Below are 27,245 nucleotides of genomic sequence, written 5' to 3'. Positions count from 1 at the left end.
CAAAAAATAATGTAAAATAATGAAATAAAGTTAAAAATACAGAAGGTCTCACTCTGATAATATCAGTTGAAGCAACAGGATTATTCATTTAGTAGTGTACAATTTAGAAACAAAAAGTTTTAATGTTGGCCTGATATACCAAATCAGTTCCAGGTGGGCTTTGATGGCAGTTAAAAACAAAAATAATGGCACAGAACACTAGAGAAATATATAAGCATATTCATACAATCTTGGGATTATGAAGATTTTCAGCATAACATCGGGCAGAAAACATGTAGGAAAATATTGACAGCTTTGGCACTGCAAATATGTCAACAAAATAACCCCCACATAAGTAAATTGTAAGGCAGCCACAAGAGGGTAAAATATTTTAAACAAAAAGAATACCAGTGATATTTAGTAGCTTTTGCATATCAATTAGAAATGTAAAAATAGGGCTGGCATCTGGCTCATGTGGTAAACTGCTTGCGTGAAGACCTAGGTTCAATTCCCATTACCACATAAACTTGGTGTGGTAACATATATGTGTAATCCCAGCATTTGAGAAGTGGGGGTAAGTAGATTAGAAGTTCAGGTGATGTGGGATTCCCCTCTACATGCTGTGAATACCATTGGTTAATAAAGAAACTGTCTTGGGCCTGCACAGGGAATAGAGGTAGGTGGGGAAAACTAAACTGAATGCTGGGAGGAAGAAGGAGGAGTTAGAGAGAAGCCATGTACCCCCTGCTGGATACAGACACTGGGAACTTTACCCGGTAAGCCACAGCCATGTGATGATACACACATTACTAGAGATGGGGTAAATTAATATGTAAGAGCCAACAAGAAGCTAGAGCGAATGGGCCAAGCAGTGATTTAATTAACACAGTCTCTGTGTGATTATTTTGGGTCTGAGCTGCTGAGCAGCCGGGAACACACAAGTGGCCTCCTTGTCCAACATTCAGGACCATCCTCAATTACACAGTGAGTATAAGGCCAATCTGGTATATAGGAAACCATGTCTCAAAACAAAAACAAAAAACCCAAAACAAAACCAAAAAAGCCAGTAATAAATACAAAAGGCATAAAACACAAATTTCACTACCATAACAAATGGCCAGATAATCTTTTAAAAGTGCTCAGTTTCACCATTAAACCAAGAAATACAAAGTAAAACAAAGTTGTAGAGATTAATAACTATGTATCTCTGATCTGTGATATACTACACACTTATTCTCCAAGACAGGGGAACTAAAACCTTTGCCTTGCTGCTTTGGGTATAGGAGACCCAGCATTCTAGAGTGCTGTCTAGGGAGACTTGTTGTGGGGACCGTTGGATTGGACAGTAGAGAGTGGTTAAAGGAGCAGGAGCTGCAAAGGGGTGGGCTCTCCAGGGTGATGCAAATATCTGATCTTGTTTGGTTTATGTGGATGCATATACTTGCCAAAATTCACCACACAGATAGCAACTGTTTCTCATTTATAAATTATACTTTGGTTAACATTTGATTTGTTTTTTGAAACAGGGTTTCTTTGTGTAACTACCCTGGCTGTCCCAGAACTCACTTTGTAGGCCAGACTGTCCTGGAAATCACAGAGATCTGCCTGTCTCTGCCTCCTGAGTGCCAGGATTTTAATTTTGGGGCTAAAAAACCCCAAAACCTTACTTAGCAGTTTCATTTCCTCTTAGCCTCAGGAAATAACAACCAATTTCTAAAATAGTTTCTCAGTTCATTTAGTCATGAAGGGCTATAACTGAAAACTAGAAAAATGTTTCCCAAAATGGACAAACAGTAAAATTTGCTTAAAATAGAATATTATAGCACATCAAATGATATATTGCAAAAAAGGACATGGAGGACATGGATGATCTACTGAAAAGACAGAACATATGAAAAGAAATATGGTGTGATGGTATCCTGGGGGAAGAAAAATCTCAATGAGGCTTTCCTAAGTATGGTTTGATTTTGAGATACGGTTAAAGTCTCAGATCACGTGATAACTTATTTGCTGCTTGTGTACCACGGAAGCTAACAGTCTCCCTTGCAAAGGCTTCGTTTCTATCTATAAGTGACTTTCTCTGCTACGTTATGTCAACCCTTAGGACTCCTGCTCCTTAAACTTCATTTTTAATAGAAATTGTGGACTTTATATGTGCATAGATTTTTGTTCATTTAAGATGATTTTGCTAATAAAATTTAAAAAAACTAACAAAAAGGCATCCTGAAGAGAGTCCCATGGCTTTATATTTCCAACATGGAAAAGGTAATCTCTCTGCTAAATTTATATTAATTAAACTGTCAGCCTTAGTGTTTTATAATATGGATTCAGCTAAAAAAATTAAAAACTCCATGGTTTCTAAAAACAGGCCCACCATAACCAGCACACTAACTAAAACAGAAAAAGCAGTTATGAGTGCTTAAACTTGTCTACTGTCTCTCTAGGTCAGATAGCTAACATTATCTTTCTCATATCATCTCCTTCAGGGGAGTAGGTGAAGAGAGCTGTCTCAGTAGCATTTAGTCCACTTACAACATTGTTAGACTGCTTAGCAATATGTCAAATCTTGTAGATACTGTCCCAGGTTCCATGCATGTCCATCTTTCTCCCGCACCTGCTTCCAGAGCTCCTGCTAAGTGCTAGGCACTGTGTTGAATGTCTTCCATGAGTTTGCTAACTCAGTTCTAAAAACTGCACTGAGCATGGATAGCTCTATTTTAGAGGTAAAGGTAGGCTGCTTCCTTGAGAGCATCCAGCAATCAGTGTCTGAGCAGGGATTTGAACCCAGGCAGTCTAAGTAGACAGTCCACTGGATAAGTGTGTGATAATTCAATACATGGACGACAGTAGCTTTTGAACTCTTAGGAGGTAGAAAGAATGAGCAAAGCGGTGCACGGATGAGCATGAATGATGTCCTACAACCTGCTCCAGAGATGGGCACTGTTGCTCACAATCAGAGGGACCTGAAAGTCATCTCTGAAAGTCAGGCTGAAGTTCTTTCTTGTCCCAGTAATTAGTATTTCACAGTGGAGTCACTGTTGGTAGAAGCTGGTGTTCTGAAAAGAATATGTGCTTTTCAGAATTGCAAGCAAGGTTGGAGAGATGGCTCAGTGGTTAAGAGCACTGACTGCTTTTTCAGAGGACCCAGGTGCAATTCCCAGCACTCACATGGTGGCTCACAACTGTAACTCTAGTTCCAGGGACCCAATAACCTCACACATAAATACATGAAGGCAAAACACCAATTAATGTAAGATAAAAATAAATGAATTACAAAAAAAAGAAAGAAAAAAGAATTGTATGCAACCCTATCATTTACCATGGGACAAATAGTTTAGTTTCTTTTAACTTCAGCCCCACAGTTATAGAATGGGACTAATATGAATTATCTGATGGAGTTGGGAAAAAGTATCCTGCCACAGAAGTCCTTTAACCCACAAACCTGTTATTGTGAAAGATAATAGGGATGAGATAGGATACAGGACCTGTTGGACGCTGGAATACACTACACACAAGCATTTGCTTCCTGAACGAATTGGTGGGAACCAGAGCCACCTCCATCGGCACAAGTGTTAGAATGAAAGACCATGGGGAGAAATGGGAGCATAGCTTATCAACAGTAAGTGATTTCTATTATGAGTTACTTTGTATAATTTTAATAATCTGAATAAAAGGCAGCTAGTTAAAGTATAATCAATCAATGCTTGAAAAGAAATGAAGGCTGTCTCGAAAAACCAAAAAAAAAAAAAAAAAAGAAAAAAGAAAAGAAATGAAGGGATTCCATATTAAAGCGACTCTTGAAGTACGTCCAAACAAGTGGAAGAGCCAGTGAAAATCTACATCCCACTTAGGGCAGAACAAATATGGTCATTTTAAGCCTCTACTTGGCTTCTATACATTATTGTGGAGTACTGAGATAAATCAATATTAGTTAGACAAGTTAATAGTACACTTCAGAACCTCTCTCAGGCCAAGTAAATACCTAGCCAAATACTGAAGGGCCCTGTAGTATAATAGCCGAAGGTTTCAGGTCTGGCATATTACTGCATACTTCCTCCTATGACCACTGATCCTGAAATCTTCTTATAGACAAGAGCACACTAGTCCCAACATCGGGGTCATTAAGTCCTACTGTGAAGGCACACACATCGTTCATTCTCAGTGTCATCCTAAGTAGAAACTTTCTCACAGTGACAGCTTGTCGCACTTAGGAGATTGTCCTGTCCATTCTCATTTCATGTCCATGCCTTTCACAACATGCAAACCGAACCCATACACACTGCACATAATGATAACACTGTGAGGCTAAGTCATGAGGTCATACAAAGTCACAAAAGGGGGTGGTTTGTATTTACCTATGAGAGGCCCCACATGTTCTAAAGCACATTTTTTGTGGGGGGCATACTGTCTGTTCTTTTTTACTTTTGCTTATTTATTTATTGAATCTAGAGTTTTTACTTTATAAGTAACCATGGTTTAAAGAGCCCAAGAGACTCTTCAACTGAATGTAAGCAGACAGAGCAAGGGGAGAACTTCAATAGTGAATATGAGGCAGATCGGCTGCTTTGAAATCACTGAATAACAAGTGCTTACATCAAAACACACTCTCCTTTGGACTTCACGGACTACCGATATTTCGTTCCGATTAACTGAATCAAGTAAGTTTTATAACTTGATTTGTGGCTTCAGGCATTGTTCTGCTATGAACCCTTTCTCAGCTGGGGGCCCTCCAGGGTTTCTGCTAGCTGTGACCAGGCCTGCACTCCAGGCATCCTTTGCCTCATGCACTTCGGTCTGCTCTGGTCTACACGACAGATTTGAATCACAGCTTTCTGAAGTATCCAAGCAAAGACCACAAATATGAAAGCCATGAAAGCAATACATCACCCACTGCACCTGCCAAGTTTCTCCCTTCTTTCTCACGTGCAGCAGCAGCTCGGTGATCCCCTTCTATGACTGAATTCAGAGTGCTCCAAAGAGTGTCCCTTAGCCAGTGAGGCGGCCAAGATACAGTACTCTTCCCAAGAAATGTTATTATTTCACAGTGAACAATGCAGAGCCATTAAGAGAGTTTTAAAGGAAAAATACTATTCACACTAAGAATTCTGTAGCATTTGAGGCTCTTTAAAAATAAAGAATCACATAGCATGGGAAAGGAAGACAGTCTGCTAGGGGACATGATGCAGCGTGACACGGTCTGAGGCACTCCCCAATCATAAGTCTTTCAGGAATAGCAGCTAGGTGGAGATAAGAACCCCTAAGTGTAGCCGGGCGGTGGTGGCGCACGCCTTTAATCCCAGCACTCGGGAGGCAGAGGCAGGCGGATCTCTGTGAGTTCGAGGCCAGCCTGGTCTACAAGAGCTAGTTCCAGGACAGGCTCTAAAAAAGCTGCAGAGAAACCCTGTCTCGAAAAACCAAAAAAAAAAAAAAAAAAAAAAAAAAAAGAACCCCTAAGTGTGCGTGTGTGGTTCTGATACTCATACTGACCCAAGAGTGTGGCTTAAAGCTTTGTGGTTCCATGCCTCCATGCTACTACAGCCTGGTCTTGAAGGCGAGCGAGCTCATCTACCTTTCTGGCTGAAAGATGGAGAAAAGAAAAGACTGTAATATGTCAATATTGTGAAGAAGGAATGAGACCCCACAAAGTCATTGCATTGGGAACCTTATTCTAAACTCTATAATAAAGACAAAGAAAAGTTAAATGAGAGGTAGACCTATAGCCAGGACTAAGACTGGCAAAGCTCATATAAGATAGAGGCACAGCAATTTAAGGCACCAGAATCAAGACTGATATTGAAATCAGATTCTGCACAAGGCTGCTTAGACTAAAACCAAACAGGCTACTTTAACCAAATATTAGCATTCATCATAGGGTTCAAAGGATAGTCAGAAACTCGTAATATTCAACAACAAAACCCAATCAGCATATAAAGAACTTAGAAAATCTTAGCTATATGGAAAAGCACAATCAACAGATACTAGTAACAAAATGACAGACACTGACATTAATTGACAAAGACTTAAAAATATGCTCCAGGAAGTAAGGGCAAATACTCTTGGAATAAACAGAAAAACAGAAGGAAGGCTTCAATGTAAAAATAAATATAAGTAAAAGTTTTATAACTGGAAAACACAAAGTTCAAATCTGAAAAATCATTGGATGGGTCCAGGATCAGAATGGCTGTGACAGAGGAAAAGTTCAGTAAATCTGAAGACAGATCATCAGAAAATATCCAGTATCCAGTCTGAACTGAAAGAAAAGCGGAAACAAAATTTACCAGAGCGTGGGGACTCGTGGGGGAAACACTAACAGTCTAAAATTCAACACCGGAAAGCCAACATGGCAAAGATACCAATTCTCCTAAGATTGATTAATAAGCAATGGAATTCAAATAAAATCATAGCAGATTTATTTGTACTTAAGAGAAACTAACTCTAAAATTTACATGGAAAGGCAAAGCAACTAGAATAGCCAAAGCAACTTAGAAAAGAGAAAGTTTCAAGGCTTCTGTTACCTGATCATTACCTGGCTTCAAAAGCTGCTCTGAGCAAGAGGACGTGGAGTTGTGGACGAGACAAAGGGAGAGAGTCTGCACAGCTGAGAGCTGACAGTGTTGCAAGGCAGGCAGGAGAGGAAGGCAGCTTTTGAAACAATTACGCTATACTATCCAGACACCCAAATAAAGAAAATAAAATTTGGTCTGAACCTCATACCTCACATAGTCTCTTACAAAAATGGGCTATAGACCTAAATGTGACAGAATAAAAGTTATTGAAACCTTAGGGAAAATTCTATATGAAAGAGGTCATAAATATGAACTAAACTAAAGCACAGCCCATAAAGAAAAAGAAGTCAGACATTATATGAACAGTGAGACACTATGAATGAAAAGTAATAAAATAAAAATTAAAAAATTAAAAGCAGGAGAGAAAACTGGCAAATCTGATCTAGATCATATGGAGAATTCTGACATCTCAGGAGTCAGAAACAACCTAAAAGAAAATGGGCAAAGGCCAGAAGGCAAGCACAGGACACACTTAAAATGTCAGCTCCCTTTCAGAACAGCAGTGACACAGCTGGAAGGTACCAAGCAGGAGTTAGCACATCTTTGCACACAGGCTTATGCTTGGTGCAGCTCAACCCTCAGGTCCAATGGGAACAATGTGACATAGATTTAAACACTCCTTTCCTTAGGAAAGATGCACATGAAATCAGAAAAAGTATATGAAAGCCCATCATAGGCCAGACATCAGATAAATCACAAATTAAGTTTTTATTAAATACTATATAAAATCACATGTCATTTTGGTTTAATTTGTTTCTTTATGTATCTTAGAATCAATCAAACGTGACTAAGATGATGATCTATTTTGAGAGGCTAGGCACAGATAAGTAACATGAAACATGACTAAAATCTATAAATACTCCACAGTATCTTCAATATCTAACACATTTAATGCAGAAAGGACCAGTACTACTTGGGATTCAACTGATATCCAGGGAACAAAGCTTTGAGGACCAACATGTTTGGTCATAACATCTGATAAATAGGGACCAACACGACCACAGAATTAGAGTCTGAGCCCATCAGTCCTCCAAGTATGGTTGTGGGAATACTGTGTCTACAGGCCAAAGTCATCTGCATGATACTAAGACATTTATTTGTTGTGGAGTAGTAGACTTGTTTACCTATGTAAATATGTGCTGCAGAATAATTGTTTACCTTCGTAAAGATGTTTTACTTTTGTTTATGCTGCATTTGTTTAACTATGTAAAGATGTGCTGCTATTTTACCTTGCTTGCGTGAGGCACCTGATTGGTCTAGTAAAGCTGAACAGCCAATAGCTAGGCAGAGGAAGGATAGGTGGGGCTGATGGGCAGAGAGAAAAGGGGGGCCAGCTAGCAAGAGGGCAGCTAGCAAGAGGCCAGCTAGCAAGACAAGGAGAAAGCAAGAAATAAGGACAGAGAGTATGTAGGTGAGAAAAACGTGCCTCAGGCTTGCACATAGATGAGTAGAAATGGATTAATTTAAGTTTAAAAAGCTAGCTAGAAACACGCCTAAGCTAAGGTTGAGCATTCATAATTGATAATAAGTCCCTGTGTCATGATCTGAAAACTGGTGGTCCACGATATCCTGCTACATTTATTTGCCACTTTGATTTTCATTCTTTCATGAGCATATAGTGACATCTTAAAATTACATTTATTTATTTGTGTGTCTGTGTCCATTTATGTGTTACTTGCTCCATGTATGTGGAGGTCAGAGGACGTCTTACAGGAACTGGTTCTATTACCATGTGTGTCCCTGTGACCAAATTCAGGTTTTCAGCCTTGGTGGCAAGAACCTTTCTTTACGTGCTGAAATTTTTCTGCGTACACGATGTGAAAAATCACAACACTGTAAAGCGCACATGGGAATCTACCTGTTGCCACCATGCTAGACTTTAGAGATTTGAAAGGAGGAGGCAATGCCATTCTCAGGAAATCTTTATGCTTTGCAGTTATAAATGCTGAGAAAAGGGGAATTAGTCTTTCCCAAAGGTGAGCCCCTACTTGGTTATCCATACCAAGTATTCAGCCCTGAAAATATACTCAAACAACGCTAAATGTACTCAGAAGGTTGTATTTATATTTATATATTAATGCAAATATGTAGTAATAACAGTTAAAGAAAAAAAGGCCATGAATTGGAGGGGGCATGAAAGTGAGGGAACATGGGAGGGGTTAAAGGAAGAAAGGAAGGGCTACTTACTTTAACATATAATGGGTTTAAATAATAATTTTAAAGATATTTAAGCCTTCTTAGTTTTAATTTCTAATAAGGCAAACACTGGTAGTAATACTCCATATAAAAATCTCTAGGGTCCTGAAACCAAAAATTAGAGACCTGCTGACAAGCCAGCACTAAAGAGTGATGAGAATCCCCAACGTGGCTAACGTGGGTTCTCATTACTCTCAGCTTGCGTGTGTGTACCAACTGTTACTCTGAGCTGGCAATCTCCTGCTGTATGAAGGGAAGACTATTATTAAAACATTTACTGATTGTCACTATACCCTTCATTTACTATATGGCTCAACTATCTACAAATAATAGTAGTGAATATAAAATTCATCAAATCTTTACCAGGATAAACAGCAAGATGAAGTTAGTCCAAAAATGGCACTTTATGATACAATCTGACCAGGTGGGTCTGAAGGTCAATAATCATTTTCTAAAAACATTTGCCTTATTAAAAATTCACTGCTTTGGCTACTCAGACAACTGGTATTCATTACTTCTGTACTGCTAACTCCAGAGGAAGCCTTTAAAATTTCTTCAAGTCAAATCTTGGCTCACAAAAATCTAATCTCTAGCAGAAACAAACTACAACTGATGGATAAAACTGATTTTTAAAGCAAGCCAAGATGTGGCAATAAAGTAGAGAGGGAAGAAGAGTAGACCCTAAGGTCCTAACACACAGGGCTAGCCTGGAAGGACAGTTTTCCAGAGTCGAGACTAAGAGAGGACAGGGACGGGATGCTCGGGAAGAGCAGCAACACTGAAACTTGTACAGTTTTATTAAAAACAGAAGCAAACCAGACCATAAGTGTATTTTCATTTTTACAAAAGCAAAGCATTTCTTTTAAAATGCTATTCGCTTTCACTAAGGCCAGCCAGCAAAGAACCTTAATAATTCTTGAGACCTTAACGGTCCTAAAGGCAAATCAGAATTGATGTTTACTTGTGAGTATAAATTGGAAAGACATTTGGGGAGGGACGCAATGAAAATATTTAGCAGAGGCCTAACATGGACCCTCACTGACTAAGCAATTCCAGTCTTAGGAACTGGGCAGTGAAATAGTTATAAGGAGATTTCTTACAGTATTGTTCATAATACCAAAAACGGAAATCTGGAAAGAGTCTGAATATACAATACAGCTACATGGTCAAGTAAACCTGTTCTTAACCACATGATGGAATATCACATAAGACAAATGTTAAAATGATATAAAAGTTATATAAGCAGTATATATATTTTTGAAGGAAAGAAATTAGGTAGAAAATTAGACATTTTATTTTTGTTTAAAACATGCATGTATAAACATGTCTGGAGGGGTTAAATTAATACAAGTATATATATATGTATATGTGTATATATATATATATATCATATGCAATGTTAGTACAGTTTTATACATTCTACAAACTGTACATATAAATTAGTATTTATAGCATTTATCTTTGAGTTTGTAAATGAGCTTTATTTACTTTTTTGAAGGGTACAACACTTGCTTTTCTATAGAAAGGAGTCTTACTTCTGTAATAATCATTAAAGTATTGACTTGAGGTAATCATGCAATGTTAGAATTTTTGAATCTTACACTATGGAAGGCTGTACATACTACAGAGGAAAGTGGTACAGGAAAGGGATGGAGAGAAAAGAAGGCAGTGGGCCTCCATATTAGTTATTGCTTTATCATGTGTATTCGCTGTTCAGTTTTAAGATAACTTCAGTTTAGTAACCTGGAAAGACATTTTCAAGAGAACCTGCAAGTTCCCAGTGAATATCAACAGGACTTCAGTCAGCTCTCACAGTTTAATATTTCTGTGGAAGAAACAGGTGGCTTAAAGAAACAAATGTCTCTCCACTGCCTTTTCAGCCACAGCTAGGGTCTCTCTAGCCTTGTTTACGCTAATCAAGCTTTATCTAGGCAAACTCAAACTGGCATATTGACTCCAAGCACACGGTCATATGAGTCCTCTGGTTGATGCCTGCTGCCATGTGTCTAAATCGTTTTATGAAATGCATGCTTAAAGAAGGGTGTTACAGCGGCATGAGTCTGATGCGCGGAACTAAGAAATATAGTACCACAGAGACCACTCCACCTGCTAAACCTGAATCTGGTGCCATCGCTGCCACCAAAAACTGGCAAAAAAAAAAAAAAACTGACAAAGAAAAAATTCTAGTAATTTTTAATGAGAAATTTCTATCATGCACTTGAGCTTCTTCTACCAATACACATTTTAGGTTACTTGCTAGACAGTGGAATCTGGGAATAATTATCAAACACCATGCACACTGTTTACAGTGGAATCGTATTTCTTTTCTTTCTTCTCCCCTCCTGCTTTTTCTTTTTCTTTTCTTTTTTTGCATGAAAAATAGAATGCTGCTGAATGGTACCCAAATGCCTGTTGTTACCATGCCAACACAGCAGCTCGGCCAAAAACGTGAATAGAATGGTTTGCCAAGTAAAAGAAAACATAACAAATTGGTAATGGTTTCTATCTTGACAGAAACTGAAAATGATCCCTCAATGTGTGGCCACTCATGTGGACACATAAAAATGTCTTAGAAGCAATCATTTTACCTCAGATAACAGACCCTGACAGAGCCATACAGCATACTGGCTGACTTTCAAGTCTCAAAAAATCGGCAGCCATGACCTACAAAACAGTATGGGAACCATGTAACATATGCATAACACACATGCATATGCCATGTACTCACAACATTTGCCATAACTCTTTTTGAATATAAGACCCCTTTCCTGGGTCGAATGCACACTTATGAGAGAGACTCTAAACCACCAGTGACCCAGTGAAGCTGAGCTGGCCGCTCTGTGAACAGAGGCGCTGCTGTTCTCATAAAGCTACAGAATTCCATGGTCTGCAGCACAATGCAAAGGCCTATGTAAGGACACTGTGCCTCCTAGAACATTCTGCCTAGTGCCTTCATCCCTAGAGATAGTCTTCCTAAGATGCTACGTTAAGCAAATACCAAAAATATCCTGGAGGTACCTGGCATTTGATCTTCTGTTTAGAAGACAACAACTGGAAGGAAAAACAAATCCCCAAGACCAGCTGGTGACCACTCTAACTTCCTGCACCACAGATGGAGGATCAGCCAACATCACAGACCACTGACCGCCTCCCCCCAACCCCCATTACGGGAATTTTCTGATTTAACTTTCTAATAAGAAGATTAGATGGAACATTGATTATATGGTCAAATTCTTTAAAAAATAGGAAGTTACTCTTTTGAAAACACATAATTGGTATCTGAAGATAAAGAGGAATTCAGGACTGCGAAATACTGAACCAAGGGGCTAGGAAGAATCTTAGGAAGGTAACTGATCTTGCCAAGAGGAAGGTAAATCTGACTCCTGTGGGTTATGAGTTTTGAATGAAACTTCTGGGGTTTGAATTTGATGGTGACTTTCCTGTTCAATAAAAAGTGCTTAGATGGCTCCTACAAAGGTTAAGAAAATGGAATGGGCATCAAGCTGCTCTTACAAAATGCCCATCTTGATGAGTTAAGTGTAAATGAATCAGAAACACATGGGTCATATTTCCTTAAAAAACACAGAGATTCAAAAATAAGAGGAACACGACTTGGCAAAATGTGTGTGTGTGTGTGTGTGTGTGTGTGTGCATGTCAGCTGACCCTCAAATAAATACTTGAAAGGTATTTTGAGACACTAAAAGAATTCAAAATGAAACGAATCCTGTGGAGTTACATAAAGACAGTATGTTCTTCTATACAGCGTGCACTGGTCTCCATGGGTCATCAACACTTGTGGAGCCTTTGGCACTGAACTACAGGAGTAGCCAGCTTCTGCCTTCCAGCGGCTTTGAATTTGTGTATAAACACTATACAAGTACTAAAACTGGTTACAAGAGAGCAAGGATTTTATAAGACTGGCATCATAGCCCAGATTCTTCAGAAACTACAAGTTAATGGAGAGGTATACAGGTATTCCAGGGCTTGGGAGTAGGTAGGCTTCCTTCCGCTCAAGTCTTTCTCAAGTAGCCCTACTGGCTAAAGTACATTTCAGTTGCAAAGCCTTACTTGTTTAAATGTTTTCTTAATAAGTGTTTTGATGGCTTTTTAAACGTGTGTCCAGCCCTCTTCCTCCACCCACTAGATTTGTGAGTGTTCCACAAATCTTGTTGACTGCTTTCCTAGATGATGGGAGTGTTGAACAGTTTTGAAACAGGGGAGATACTGTTGGCAGGGAGCATGAGGCCATGATTCTAGGTTGGGGTGATGGCACACACGACAGTTCAGAGGCTCCAGAGGGTGAGTCATGTGTGGGAGGTACTATATGGTTGGCCCGTTTCAGATATTCCTGAGCCAGAGTCTTGTGGGAGGTGGAGGCAGGAAGGTGTGGGGAGGCCTAAGATACTGCATGTGAAGTCAGCTTGAGGACAAGGCTGTGAAAAGGGGAAACATAGCTTGACTGCTTTTGGTCTCGGCTTACACCTTCTTCCTCAGACTAAGATCAAGTTCTAAGCACACGGCACATGCATATCTTCTCTTTAAAAGTTGAAAAGTATCTAAAGATAAAATTAATCATGTATGTGTTCCTAGGATCCTGTAGATAAACTTGAACAGGAAGTTGGTAGGGAATATATTACTAAAATAGATGACTAAATTCTAAAATATTTGTGGGAAAGTATAAAAATATATTGATTTGCTATCTTTTATGTTTGTTTCCTGGCTGTCTAACATAAATCTTATCTCTCTTTTTTATATAATTTTAAAAACTATGTAGGGCATCAAATATTTCTTACACATTTTTTTTCCTGGTGCACACAATGCTGGCATTAAGTGAATGATTGGGGAGTTCACTGATTTTGCTTTGTAACTGAAATGAAGTAGAAGGATGAAGAGGCCCTATAATGCTGAGAGTAAAGTTTGAAAAAGATGCTGTAGTGGAAATATCCCAGGGTCTTTATTCTGAGCCACTTGCTCGTGGTCAACACAAAGAAATCCAAGTCCTTACCATCCTTCGTCGTCTTCCACTTCTGCTTCAGGAACATTGTTTTCAGGAGTTTCAGTAATTGCTTGAGTGAGCTTAGATTTAAACTGGCTCAGCAGTGCAAGGGTCTGAAATGACAATGAGATGCCAAACTGTTGATAAAACTCATCTGAAGAGAGACATTTGATAGAAAAAAAATTATCTTACTTGGATGTAAGACACAGGTAAATGTTAGATTATTATTATTATTATTTTAAATAAAACTGGTTTTAGGCAACAGCAGTGGCATTAGTAAACCCCAACACTGGTATCTTTCCTTAGAGACACTTCAATATTTTCTACTTCAAGACTTAAATGTACTACACAGCAGATATTCTCACTCTGTAAAATACATGCTCATCAGCAAGTTTTTAGAGCTTTCCCAACAGAAGAGCAAGTCACCAGCATAAGGTGACTCAAATATAAGATGTGAAAACATCCACATTGGGTGGGGAGAATGGATGAACCCAATAATTGGTGGACTACGGGGAAAGTGATATAACATTTTAAGAAAACTCTTGACATGCCTTAGAAACTGATGTGAGCATTATCTCTAATGCAGCAACTCCAACTGGGGAACACACTTTAAAAAATAATCTGAGGCCAGAAAATGGCTTGTGCAGCAATATTCATCTACACAGAATATAAATGATACTTAGAGAAGGAGGCTATAAGGATCTCAATAGGCATTTTTTTTTTTTTTAAAGAGCATCACTTTGGATTCTTGGTTTTCTCTTAGCCTTTGTGGGCAGGAAGTAACAAATGGCTACACCTTTGTAATCACATCTCCTCCTGGTTACAGTTGACAGTCTTCTGACGTGTGAACAGAACACATGGACTATGGATGAGAGTTTTCTGCTGTAGGTCTTAAAGAGTTCTTCCTTGTGAGGAGGAGGGATGGAGCACAACCTGCCTGAAAAATCAGGGCCTAATGAGAAGTTTGGTATTTTAGTTCAATTCCACCGTGACGGCCAACAGAAAGAAAGATTTGTTTACTCAAGTGTCACATACCACCCGGCAAGCTGGCCAGCTTCTTCTAGCTCTTCTCACCTGCTAACTTTACAACATCACTGCTTTAAAACCATTGAGAAAATTTCTTGCAACAAAGAGGGAAATCATTGGAAATTGATTTACAGATCAAACGCTGTAATATTAGGCAGCATGCTATTTCATGTCCGGCATGTGACACACTGGGCTGGAAGATGTCCTCACACTGTCCGCCCACAGCCAAGGCTGCTCCATGCACCACAGGAGGCACTACTCATTGCATTTCTGAAAACGCGGGGCTTTAGGAAGCTCTTGCCCTTGACATGAGCAGACCAGCTGAAATTTCACAGTTTCAAGGCTTTTTCACATAAATATCTGGGGAGAACTTTAAAACTTGGATCCCCATGAGTGGCCAAGGTCACAGCATTCTGCCCCGTACATTTTCCTCTTCAGTGCTTTCCTGGACACACAATCATATGAGAGCAAGACGGGAAGAGAATAGAAACAAGCACTGAACTGCACATGGTCTTTAGTTCTGAAGTTACCTGATCTTCCCGGGAAGTTCCCTTCTTCGGCTGTTGCTTCCTCAAGGCCTCATACTTCTGCTTTTCTCGCCTGTACTCTGCAACAGCACCGTCCGGGGCAGCCTCTTCCTCTGCAGAACAGGAGCATAGACTCAGTGCGGGAGCACAAAGGCCTAGGGGTCGTGTACACACTCAGCTCTCCAAACAGTGAGCTTCAATTAGGGCTGGTTTTCCCCCATTAATTAAAACAAAACAAAATAAAATTACAATCTAACAAGATCTACCAAAATCTATTATTTTTCTCAACTACAAAGTGATTGGCACTAAATTTGTTAGATTTTTCAGGTTTTTCTATACTATACCAGTTTGGTTTCCTTTTATATCCTCACTTAAGGCTTACTGTAAAATAATTGATTTTACTTTAAAATAATTTAGATTTTTCTAAAATTCAGCAGTACTACTTTATATTGCTTCTTTCCTTATAATATGCATTTCAAATATTGGTTGCTGTTTCAATTATTCACCAACTTTGCTCCTTCCACAGTTATAACAAAAGCAAAGTTCAGCTTGATGATAAATAGAAAATAAATGACCAGATGGCGGGTCAGTGTGCTCCTCAGGCTTACACTGCTGTAGCAGAACTGGCCTGGCATCTGGGATCTTCTGCTCTGTCATGTTAGACAGTCAGTTACATTCATATTCTGCCATTTTCCTACAGCACAATTTTGTAAAATTCTAATGATAATGAATATCCTTAGAACTAGCCAGTGTTCAGTATGAAAGACAGTTCCTAGATTTCAGGTACAATCCTTCCTTTGTGGTGAGAACTTTTTTTAAAAATGGGAATACTGATAGATGTGTTGAGCTACCATTGCTATAACTAAGTTAGTATTTAGCCATGCTTGTTTTATTGACTTGAACATGCATTCCTTCATGAATGAGTTCTGTTAGCAAGGGTCAGATCTCGATTTCACTCATAAGGAGTGATTACAAAGTAGACTTTAAAAATACTGAAATAAAGTAACTCCTACCCTGTAGCAGGCTGCCTTCAAATGTTAAGATCCTCATGATTCAGCCTCTCCAGTGGCTACAATTACAGAGGCTTGCTACTGTGACCATCTTCAGTAAATATATTCTTTAAATTGTGCAACAAGGAAACCTTATAAATCAAAATCTAAAAGCCAGCAATAGATAAATTTAGACATATAATAAAACATGGAAATTCTACAGCTGTGCTGGCTAGACTTAAAGCCTCCAAATAATTTAGAGTATAGTACTAACATCATCTTGGAATCTAGTAATGAAGTTTTAAAGAAGCTACATTGAGGGATACTTTATATACAGTGAAATTCATTCAGGGTATACAATATAACCATGCTGGTATTGTTTGTAATGTGTTCTTCTACTGCAATCAATATTTTCTACTGCACAATAACCCTCAGCCTTAAGAAAGTATCTGAGCGTGTTTCTGATAGTATCTGAGTGTGTGTCTCCGATAGTATCTGAGCTGAGTGTGTGTCTCTCATAGTATCTGAGCGTTTGTCTCTGATAATATCTGAGCGTATGTCTCTGATAGTAGGCCTCTTGCCCTCTTCAGACAACAGTCATTTTCTGCTACTATAGCTTTGGATTCTAGAAGCTCACGTAAGTGAAATTATTCTGTAAGCAATCTTTCATGTCTGACTTCTTTCACTTATCAAATACATCCACATTGTTGGGTAATCCTTTACATACCTGGATGGCATTTCACAATATGACCATATTCTAATTTATTAATTTTTGGACTAGCTGAGTGTCACTTGCATTGCTTTTGTGTTACTGTCACACTGGTTTGAAAAGAACATGCATCTCCCTCCATCATGACTCCTGGTGAAGCAGGACACTGAGCTGTCCTCCTTCCCAGCTGTATCTAGAAATGTATTTAACATTCTAGTGGAGAGAATGCTTTCTTCTTACAGTTCCAATTGTGACTTTCCTGAGGACAACTGGTACACTTTATTGATCATTTATATAGCTTCTTTTGAACTGCCTGTTCAAATATTTTGTTCATTTTTGTCTTGATAATGTATTAAAAGTGTAAAAAAATATATTCCAGTATAAGGCCTTTGTCAGTATCTCTTCTGCGAATGGCTTCTCTTAGTTTATAGTTTATCTTTTTATTTTTTTGAATATACCATCTGCAGAGGAGAAATTACATTTTGGTAAATGGCATTTTATTTTATTGTTTTTTTAAAATACTATATGCAATCTCTCTCTCTCTCCCTCTCCCTCTCCCTCTCTCTCTCTCTCTCTCTCTCTCCCCCCCCTGGATTGTTCACTCACTCCAGGACTGCATACGTTCTTTCTCCAGTGTTTTTAATTTACAGTTATACAGTATAAAAGTAAGAAAGTTTTGCTCTAGTCTGATTGATTTTGATCAACATTCGAGGTACATTATCACTATGACTTGAGGGGGCCGATCTGTACCTTTGTTCTGACAGAGGGAACACAGGCTACTTTGAGCAAAGGCTAGAGCTACTTGGAGTCTGGTTGTGATATGGACCCCTGTATGCGTTTAGATATGGAAGTATTTCAATTTCACTTTCTCTGCATTTGCCACGTTCTAAAAGGTAATTTTAACAAATCACTTTATCCTTTCCATATTAATCTGACAATATTCTTTATATATTTCCTAGTGATAATAATGAAAATATGGGCATGTAGTATAGATATAACGGAACACATTGCCCTGCTAATATCCCAATATTGTCCCAATATTGTAACAGTCATCCCTCCTAAACGTATGTTCATCATATGTAGTTTCACCGAAGTGGAGTATAATGTAACTGGTAGTGTTAATGGTAAGCCTCTGACAAGTGAGTGAGTCACTCATGAATTCTAAGATCTCCTAGATGCATTCTCTTTGGTAATAGCAAGTCAAATTAAAAGGACAGAAATTTATATTGCTAATTGATAGGTTGCAGAATCAATTTTATTGTGAAAAATGTTACAGATATAGTTGGATAAAACTGTGGGACTTCTCACCATTACTTAAATTATTCCAGATCAAATAACAGCCATCACTTTCTCTCTTCTCTTCCCTCCCTCCCTCCCTCCCTCCCTCCCTCCCTCCCTCCCTCCCTCCCTCCCTCCCTCCCTCCCTCCCTCCTCCCTCCCTCCCTCCCTCCCTCCCTCCCTCCTTCCCTCTCTCTCTCCGGCATTTGTGTGTGGTCTCTAGCATTTCTTGCACTTATCCCCCTGTAACTACATCCATTCTCAGGAAGGCTCCAGTTCAACAGTTTTCAAGGATACACTGAAACTATGAAGGATTCTAGACTACCACCTCTCCCCCGGTCACTAAAGCAACCGGGATTCAGCAGTCCTGGACTGTAATCTTATCTTGACTACAGTTTTTGGCTTCTGAAGAGGGAAACAGTAAAAGCTAGACTTTTAACTCAAGCAAGCACTTTGACTTTAATATAACTTACTGGTTTTTGTCATGAAAACTAAGAATGTGAATGCTTGGGACCTTGGGGTTAAACAGGTAAACCACGGGCTATAACCTGACAGCTGTAAATGCTCCCCATCCCTTAAGAATGTTCTGGAAGGACCCACAGATTCTTTGGTAGCACAGAAGCTACATTCTTCAGCTATAACTACTTTGGGCTTGACTATCTGAATGCATTCTGGAGGTTCTTAGTGCTTAACTGTGTTTATTTGGTCATTTACTATAATTTAATTAGTGTTTTTAATAATAATATGCTGAATAATCTCAATAGAAGTAAGAAAATATCCCATTGCTTTCTATTTACAGTAGACTAGTAAGAACTGAGAACACAGATGCATTCCCTGAGTTTGGGGTTAGGGCAAGTCAGGCAGCTGGGCCCTGCAGGGTGTTTTAAGGGTGGCCTCGCTAATCTGCTTTATTTCTAGAACAATTTTAGCAGTGACACATGTTGCACTTTGGCTTAGTCTGATTTTCTCCTGTGATAATTTTCTCACACAGATATAAAATAAAGACAGATGCGCTTAAAGTACTTCCGAAGGGCAACTTGATGCTGCTTTGTTTGTATGCCTGCAGTATGCTTGCACCACTGCATGCCTCACACTCACGGAGGCCAGACGAGTACATTGGGTTCCCTGGAACTAGTTTTACAGACAGTTTGAGCAGTCATGTGGGTGTGCTAGAGCTCGATCATAGGTCCTTTGGAAGAGTAGCCACTGATCTTAACCACTGAACAATCTCTACAGAAAAGGATTAGCTTGATGTAGGATTCCCCTGGCTTCCTCCTACATTAGCTGTTTTGACTTACCTCCAAGTAATTAAAATACAATATACTATTAAATGTTATTTTCTGAGATATACTGACGGGATAAAAGAGAAAGATTATATTTTATGGAAATGGTATTTCCTTTTAAACATTTAAAAGATTTTCTAAACTAAAGTCTGTAAACAAAATCATTTCAGTTACAGCTGAAAAATTACCTACATATCCCCCAAAGTAGTATTTAAAATCTTTAATTCTTATAAAAGCAATTTTCCTGCCAAAATTAATATTTACAACTGTTTCACAGTAAATGAGTGTCTTCTCAGAAATATAAATTTGCTGATAATAAATTCCATCTCTTACAACCACAGGAAATAATGACAAGATTTTGTTGAATATGTTAATAGAAATTAAAGGCAGAAAAGATTCGTTAGATAACTTATTTTACCTGTTTTCCTATGGCAAAGAAAGGTTTAAAGATGAAAGTCAGCTTTGGGTCAAGAACTAATAATTGGGCAGGAAAGATGGCTCAGCATTTGAGAACATTTGCTGTTTGTTCTTCCAGAAGACCCAGGCTAGGTTCCCAGCACCACCACAGCTGCTTACAACCATCTGTTATTCCAGTTCCAGATGATTCGATGCTGCCTTCTGGCCTCCACCGACAGTAGGCACCGCACACGGCACACATACATACATGCAGGCAAACACTCACACATATAAAATGAAAATAAATTCTTTTAAAAAACGAATTAAAATAAGCTGGCCACTATTTTTTTAAGTGGGAAACATACTAGACCAAATATAAAGACCTAATCAAATTCATCATATGTCATTTTATTTTCTACAAAATAGTAATTCTTAATCATCAACATCAGATAAGTCTAGGTAGGCATATTGCCTTCAAGACATACTCTCTGGCTATTCTAGTTTTTTGTTTAGTGAAGTGAGGTGATTTTAAAAATAATTAACTAAATCAGTTAATCTTAACATCACTTGCCTTGAGGATGTCTTTTCCTTCCGCTTTCATTTCTAGTCAGGAAGAACTTGAGATGGCTACAGGGACTGCAGATGCTTCAGTGCGTAGCTCTGGGACACCAGGATTGAGCCTAGTCAGGTTCCATCTGACTGACTGGAAACTATAGCTCAAACACTTTTACAAGGTCAGCTCAGCTAAAGGAAAAGGAATCTTTATACAAATGCTGCCAACTCATTCACTTTGTATCAGCGTGTGTGTGTTGTGTCCATATTAATACAAAGTATGATATACTATGAATACTCATAGAGTCATGGAACATTTATTTTCCATCTTTTCAGTTCTCATTAGTAAACAGATTAATTTTCTTAGTTCTGAATTCCAACTCATCAATTCTCTGTTTAGTTATATCTAATAGGTATTTGAATCACCTACTCAGATACTGACTTAAATAGCTATATTTTTTTTGTTAATTTATAGAAGTTTTATTTGGATCTTTTTCAAATTCATTTATTTTTTAAAATAATTGTATATTCTTAAACAACCTCTCAAGCTATTAAGACTCTCGGGTCCTTTAGCTATGCCTTCTGGCTCTGCCTACAGAGGTAATTTCTGTTTCTAAGATGAGTTTATTTCAGTCATGTATATACTTTCATCATACTCCATAGGAAATTTTTGGCACACTTACGGTGTAAAAGTTCCTTTGCATACGGTTCTCCAAGATAATGAAGACATTCTATTGGCTCACGGCTATCTTTTGACATTTTGATTTAACATTACTATACCACATGGGTGGTCAGACTTTATAATTATGTCAACTGGAGGCTTAGACTCTTATTTTAGTTTTTCTTTGTTTTGTTTTTAGTGAGAAACTTTCTTTTTCCTTCCTTTCATAGTTATGAAAAAGAACCAAGCTAGTTTTTGGTGACCTCCTTGGCAAGGTAGACACTTCTTCTGGATCTGTCTAACCCAAGACTGCATATTCTGTTCAACTATGAGATTAAAGCTTCAACTTTGAGCTACTAGATTTAACTATCAGGGCATACATCTGGGACCAGCACCCCCAGTGTCTAGCAGCAGCTGGCTCACTTGATATTCTGGTTCTAATTTCATCTGCTTTGGTACCGGTACCAAGAACTTCCCCTTCTTTCTGTCTCTCCCTTCCCCATCTCTCCTCATAAGCATGCACAATTGCCTAAATGGAGTTGGGCCACACTGTATCTCGCACGTCCATATTTGTGTAGGAGAATGGAGTGTGCTGCCGGAATAGGAATCAGGGCATTTGCATCTTACATGTTTGAGTACCTTGAACAAAAAAAAAATTGAATAAGCAACTGGATGTTTTTAATAGTATAAAACTGGAGAATAAAATACTTAAGATATTAAAAAACACTTAGTTTCTAGAGTGGCCTATATTTTATTAAGTTATTATATTGGATCATGATTCAGTAATACAGTATGGCTACTTATAAACCAATATTTAGGGTAGAAGAAAGAACATTTGTAAAAGACCTGCTGCATGGTAGGCACCAAGTTGAGGTACTTTTGGTAGCAATGAAGGAAGTGTGCAAAAACATATTTTACAAATGAGAAAAAGAAAAAAAACCCACTAATATAGGATGTCACCATAAGATCTAGTGATGACAGGCAGAGTCCAGGTCTATGAAACAAGAGACCTACAGTATCCTTGAGGTTTTCAATTAAAACTAAAAGTTCAGAACATTCAGTTGCCTAATGCTCAAAGGGATGTTTTGAAAGAAATGTCAAGGGTAAATAGACACAACATATGGTAAAAGAGTAAGAAATCAAGCTACTTACTATAATGCAACTATCAAAATTGGATGCATATGTAGAATACCATTATTCTAGAGGGTATAAATATTTGTTATAGCATTAGAATAAAAAATGTAATTAGTGATCTCTGAGACAGAGTCAAGTCAGGTATTGAAGGGGCTTGGGAGGTGAGAACCCAGCAACACTAGGACTACACCCTTACAACTGGAGTACCAGGGCCTATGATAAGCTAAGAACCTTCTAAATCTAAGCTCTTTGCTTACAGATAAGGTAACGAAGTGATAAGTAAGTAATTTACCTACTGCTCATGTGAGGCCGCAGCTACAACTTAGAATCCAACTATAATAATAGTACAAATACCTTTGTTTCTGCCTGTCATAACCCCTCCTCTACAAACTAGTCAGTAACTTTAATCTTTGTTCCATTTGGATTTCTCATCTACCTAGCAAATGAACTGATGATATCTACGCACAGACTTCATTCTACAGGTAGTTTGTGTCTTCTATAGCTCCGAGATTCAAGAAGCTAGCAGCTCTGGCCAAGCTTATGTATTCATTAAACCAAGAAGCATCAAGCAAGTGATCATGCATTAAGCAAGTAGTCCAGCAAGCATGCAACCAACCAGCCAACCAACCAACCAACCAACCAACCAACCAACCAACCATTACCAAACATGTATTTAATGGCTTCTATATGCTAGACGCTCATTTTGTTTTCTTTTTGTTTGTTTTTTTATTTTTTGTTTTCCAAGACAGGACTTATTTGTCACTTTGGAGCCTGTCCTGGAACTTAGTCTGTAGACCAGGCTGGCCTCATGCCTCCCGAGTGCTGGGATTAAAGGCATTCACCACCACTGCCTGACCAGAAGCCTGCTTATAAATGGTTTTAAGTGGCACTGCATCTATCACCTCAAAAAAGTATTTTGTAAAATTTCCATTATAAATAAAACCTTTTGTGTAAATGAAGGTGATGGCATAATAATAGTAAATAAATTTGAATGATCAAAGGGACAGACTGCTACCTATGTGCAGTTGTGTTTATCATACAGTCTACAAATAACAAAATATTTTTTCATCAAGATTTTAATTTACTAGAATTTAAATCCAGGAAAAGTGTGCCACCCTTGAAAATAACTACCACAAGAGTAAATATTTAAAGTAAAGACTCACTATGTGCCAAATACTGTAAGTGAATTATGTTCTTAATCCTTGCCATCAATCCTACAAGGAAGGCATGCTATTAATCCCATTTTGCTGATTGGTAGATTAAGGAACCAAAAGATTTAATCAAGTTCTCACAGATACTAAACTGGGGGTGGAGTGTAATCCCATGCTGTCTGGCTCTAAAATAATATACTTTTAATTACTTTAGTTGCTTGTGTGTGTGCACATGTGAGAGACAAAGAGAGGGAGAGAGAGACAGACAGTCAGAGAAACAAAAAGGAGTTATAATTGAACATGCAATGGCATCAGGTAATACAACCATACTCTAGTAAATAAAATTGAATATAGAAAAGAGGCCCTGTGGGACTAGAGAGATGGTTCAGTGGTTAAGAGCACTGACTGCTCTTCCAGAGGACCCAGGTTCAATTCCCAGCATCCATATGACAGCTCACAACTTCAGTTTAGAGAAATCCAACACCCCCAAACATGCAGACAAAATACCAATGCACATAAAATAAAGATAAATTAATTAAAAAAGAGGTCCTGTATTCCCCTCTAGTTTCAAATATATGGCTCAATGGACAGTGAAAGAGTATAAGAATAGTGATTTCTACCTCCAAACAGTTTCTTGAGGCCTTTCCTTGACTTCCCCATCACAGCTCCTCTTCCCTCAACCATGCACCAGATACCATAACTCCAAAGGGACTGTACGGTGACTCCGTCTGAAGCACAGCCTGTTCCTGGCCTTGGAGAGGCTTTGTGCCATATTAGGTGCTCAATGAATAGTTGCGAAAGGAACAGAGAATCATTTTAAGGTACTGAATTATAACAATGCCTACAGAATTCCTTAATTTTACTTGATGGAATAGGTCTCTGAGGGTTGTTAAAGGTCCTAGGGCTCCAAAATATACAGACTTTCCCAATAGGTAGTTGTCAAATTAAATTCAGCTGTAAAGAAATATGGGATTTAATACCATTGCTAAATTGATGGGGAACTTGAAGCAGTTATCAATGATGAAGGCCCACAGACACCAAGTGTTCTGGGTAGAATCTCTACAGGAGTTGTGACATTCACCATCTTTACCTTCTTCCTTAAGAAGCTGCTGGGGATAACAGATATATTTCTCCCATCCCAGCCATAATGACTGTTCTTTCTTTCTTTTGAAAATCTATTATGGAAATGATAGAAAGTGCCTGTGATATCTAAATGACTACACAATGCAATAAATTATTTACTGTCATTTTTCATAATTATGACAAATAATATTTATTATGTGACCAGAATATAAATCCTTACCTTGTCAAAAAGATACATGTTAGGATTATAATAATAAAAATAATTTAATAAGTAGTATCTTCTGTATATACACACATTCACAAAAACTAGACAGAAAACTAGAAAGCTGACTTAACTATGAGTGAAACTTATTTTGTCAGTTTCATTGTATGCAGAGGCTGGGTATTTTCATGCTACAATGAAACAATACTGGCTCCATCTGGTGGTCGATAAGCCCCTGCAGTTTCATGAAATTCAGTCAAAGTGGTTGAAGAATTTAGAGGTTACTTGAAATATATCTGAACACTGAACTATCTCAATACTGATAGCAAACAAGTTTAAGCCCATCTTATTTAGAAGTGCTATTTTCCCCCTCTATACTTAGCCTCACTGCTTCATAGTATTTAGGGGCTTTTTTTTTAAATAGAGAAAACAAACTATCTTTTTTTTTTTCATTTTACATACCAATCCCAGTTCCCACTTCCTCCCCTCTTTTCATTCCCTCCACCTATTCCCCACCCACTCCAAAGGTACATTGCTTTGGGGAAGGTCCAAGGCCCTCCCTACTATATCTAGTCTGAGCAAGGTATATACCCAAAGAGAATAGGTTCCCAAAAAAGCCAGTACAAGCAGTAGGGATAAATCCTGGTGTTACTCACTGCCAGTGACCCCAGAGTCTGCCCAGCCATATAACTGTCACCCACAGAGGGACTAGTTTGGATCTAAGCTGTCTTCTTCCCTGTCCAGCTGGAGTTGGTGAGCTCCCATTAGCTCAGATAGACTGTTTCAGTGGGTGTATCCATCATGGTCTTGACCTCTTTGCTCATATTCTCATTCCTCCCACTCTTTAACTAGACTTTGGGAGCTCAGTCCAGTGCTCTGAGGCAGGTCTCTGCCTCTGTTTGCATCAGTTGCTGGATGAAGGTTCTATGGTGATATTTAAAATATTCATCAGTCTGACTACAGGGCAAGGCCAGTTGAGGCACCCTCTCCTCTATTGCTTAGCATCTTAGCTGGGGTCATCCTTGTAGATTCCTGGGAATTTCTCTAGATCCAGGTTTCTTCCTTGCTTGCCCCATAATGGCTCCCTCAATCAAACAATAACTCTTAAATAACACGGAATGCTTGCCCTTGTGCTTTTCTATCAGCTAATTTGAGAAATGTGCAGGTAACAAGTTTCTGAGAACAACAGAGCTAAAATGTATCCAGATTCTCAGACTGGATTCCAGCTGGATTATAAAGTGTAAAGCGGCTCACTGACCACCAGCTTTCCATTAGGCCTAGTTTCCATTAGGCATTTCTAGAACTCAGATCTAGGACTTCTGTACATTTGCATCACAGTCAGAGCCTCATGTTGACTTTTTAAATTAAGGGTCAGAGAACTGTTTCCAGAATCACAATATGAAACATGAACGTTCAGGGTCCTTAGGCAACTACTAATTTTACAGATGGAGAAAATGAGTCTCAAAGAAGTTAATGTGCTAAACTGGGAATTCCAGAAAGCAAGTTACTAGAATTGTTTTTATCACATGTATTTATTTTCTGTGTGTGTGTGTGAGAGAGTGCATGGGCCATGGTGCGTATGTAGTGGTCACTGAGCATTTTGCAGGAGTTGGTTCTGTTCTCCACAAGAATGTCAAGGGCTTTGGTCTGGCAGCAAGCACTGCACTTTCAGGCACAAAACATTTTTCTGTCCTACCTTATTTTTGAGGCAAGGTCTGACTAAACATACTGTTCACTGATCCAGCTCTCGGATCAGCCTGTCTCTGCTCCTCAATGCTGGGATCATATGCCTTTGTTGGGTTTATAATTCAAGTAACAGCCATTTTGGTAACAGCTATTTTGGTAACAATTTATAGTCATAAGAGCACTTAATTGAGGCTACCATAAAATGCCATACTAAAATCTATTTAAATTGATTTAGGTCATATTACCATATTAAAAAAGAGGGAAAGAGGGGTGAAGTTGTGAATGTTTATAATCCCAACAATTGGGAGACTCAGCCAGGAGATGAACTAGCTCAAGTTCAGCCCTGTCAGGGAGAAAAAGTAAGGGGTTAGGAATATAGTTTAATGATAGATTCCCTGACTGCACAAGGCCTTGAGTTCCCTAGTACTGTTGTAGAGAAAACTTACATCAGTAAGGATGGATTCTGAACAAAGCTGTTAAACTGGGTTTTATTCATTGCTAAGTAGTGGATTTACCCCACCTGATAAGTAGCTCTTTCCCAGCCTTCTCCATTCTTCATGATTCTAAGAAAGAACTGTAACATACAATTGACTCTCAAGGGTTACTGAGAATTACTGAGCTTTTCCATGAGAGGATCCAGCTTTCTATTTATCAGTTATAGTTTGTTGCTTCTGTTCAGTGTGCATTCTCTGCAGATGTTGACTGATGTTCTCGCAGGCCCTCTACAGAGCACCCTTGGTACTTCTCCAGACGGGGTGACCCACAGTTCTTACAGTGCAACAGTCATTTCCACAGCATCACCGTGACCCTACTATTCTGGATGAAGAAAC

At 38.6% G+C, this 27,245-nt stretch overlaps 1 protein-coding gene across 2 annotated transcripts in view; it reads right to left on the bottom strand.

Moving 5' to 3' along the window:
* The window catches only part of Cwc27 (CWC27 spliceosome associated cyclophilin), a 175,797-nt gene that overhangs the window by 13,412 nt on the left and 135,140 nt on the right, over positions 1-27,245 (bottom strand). For both annotated transcript variants that reach the window (XM_038321639.1, XM_038321640.1), the window contains 2 exons: positions 15,295-15,404; positions 13,748-13,851 (listed from right to left, as the gene is read on the bottom strand). In XM_038321639.1, the coding sequence (XP_038177567.1) occupies positions 13,748-13,851; positions 15,295-15,404 (214 nt within the window). The remainder of the gene's footprint in view (positions 1-13,747; positions 13,852-15,294; positions 15,405-27,245) is intronic.

Source organism: Arvicola amphibius, chromosome 3 (assembly GCF_903992535.2).
Source record: "Arvicola amphibius chromosome 3, mArvAmp1.2, whole genome shotgun sequence".
Taxonomy (NCBI): domain Eukaryota; kingdom Metazoa; phylum Chordata; class Mammalia; order Rodentia; family Cricetidae; genus Arvicola; species Arvicola amphibius.
This window is presented reverse-complemented; position numbering and strand designations above follow the sequence as displayed.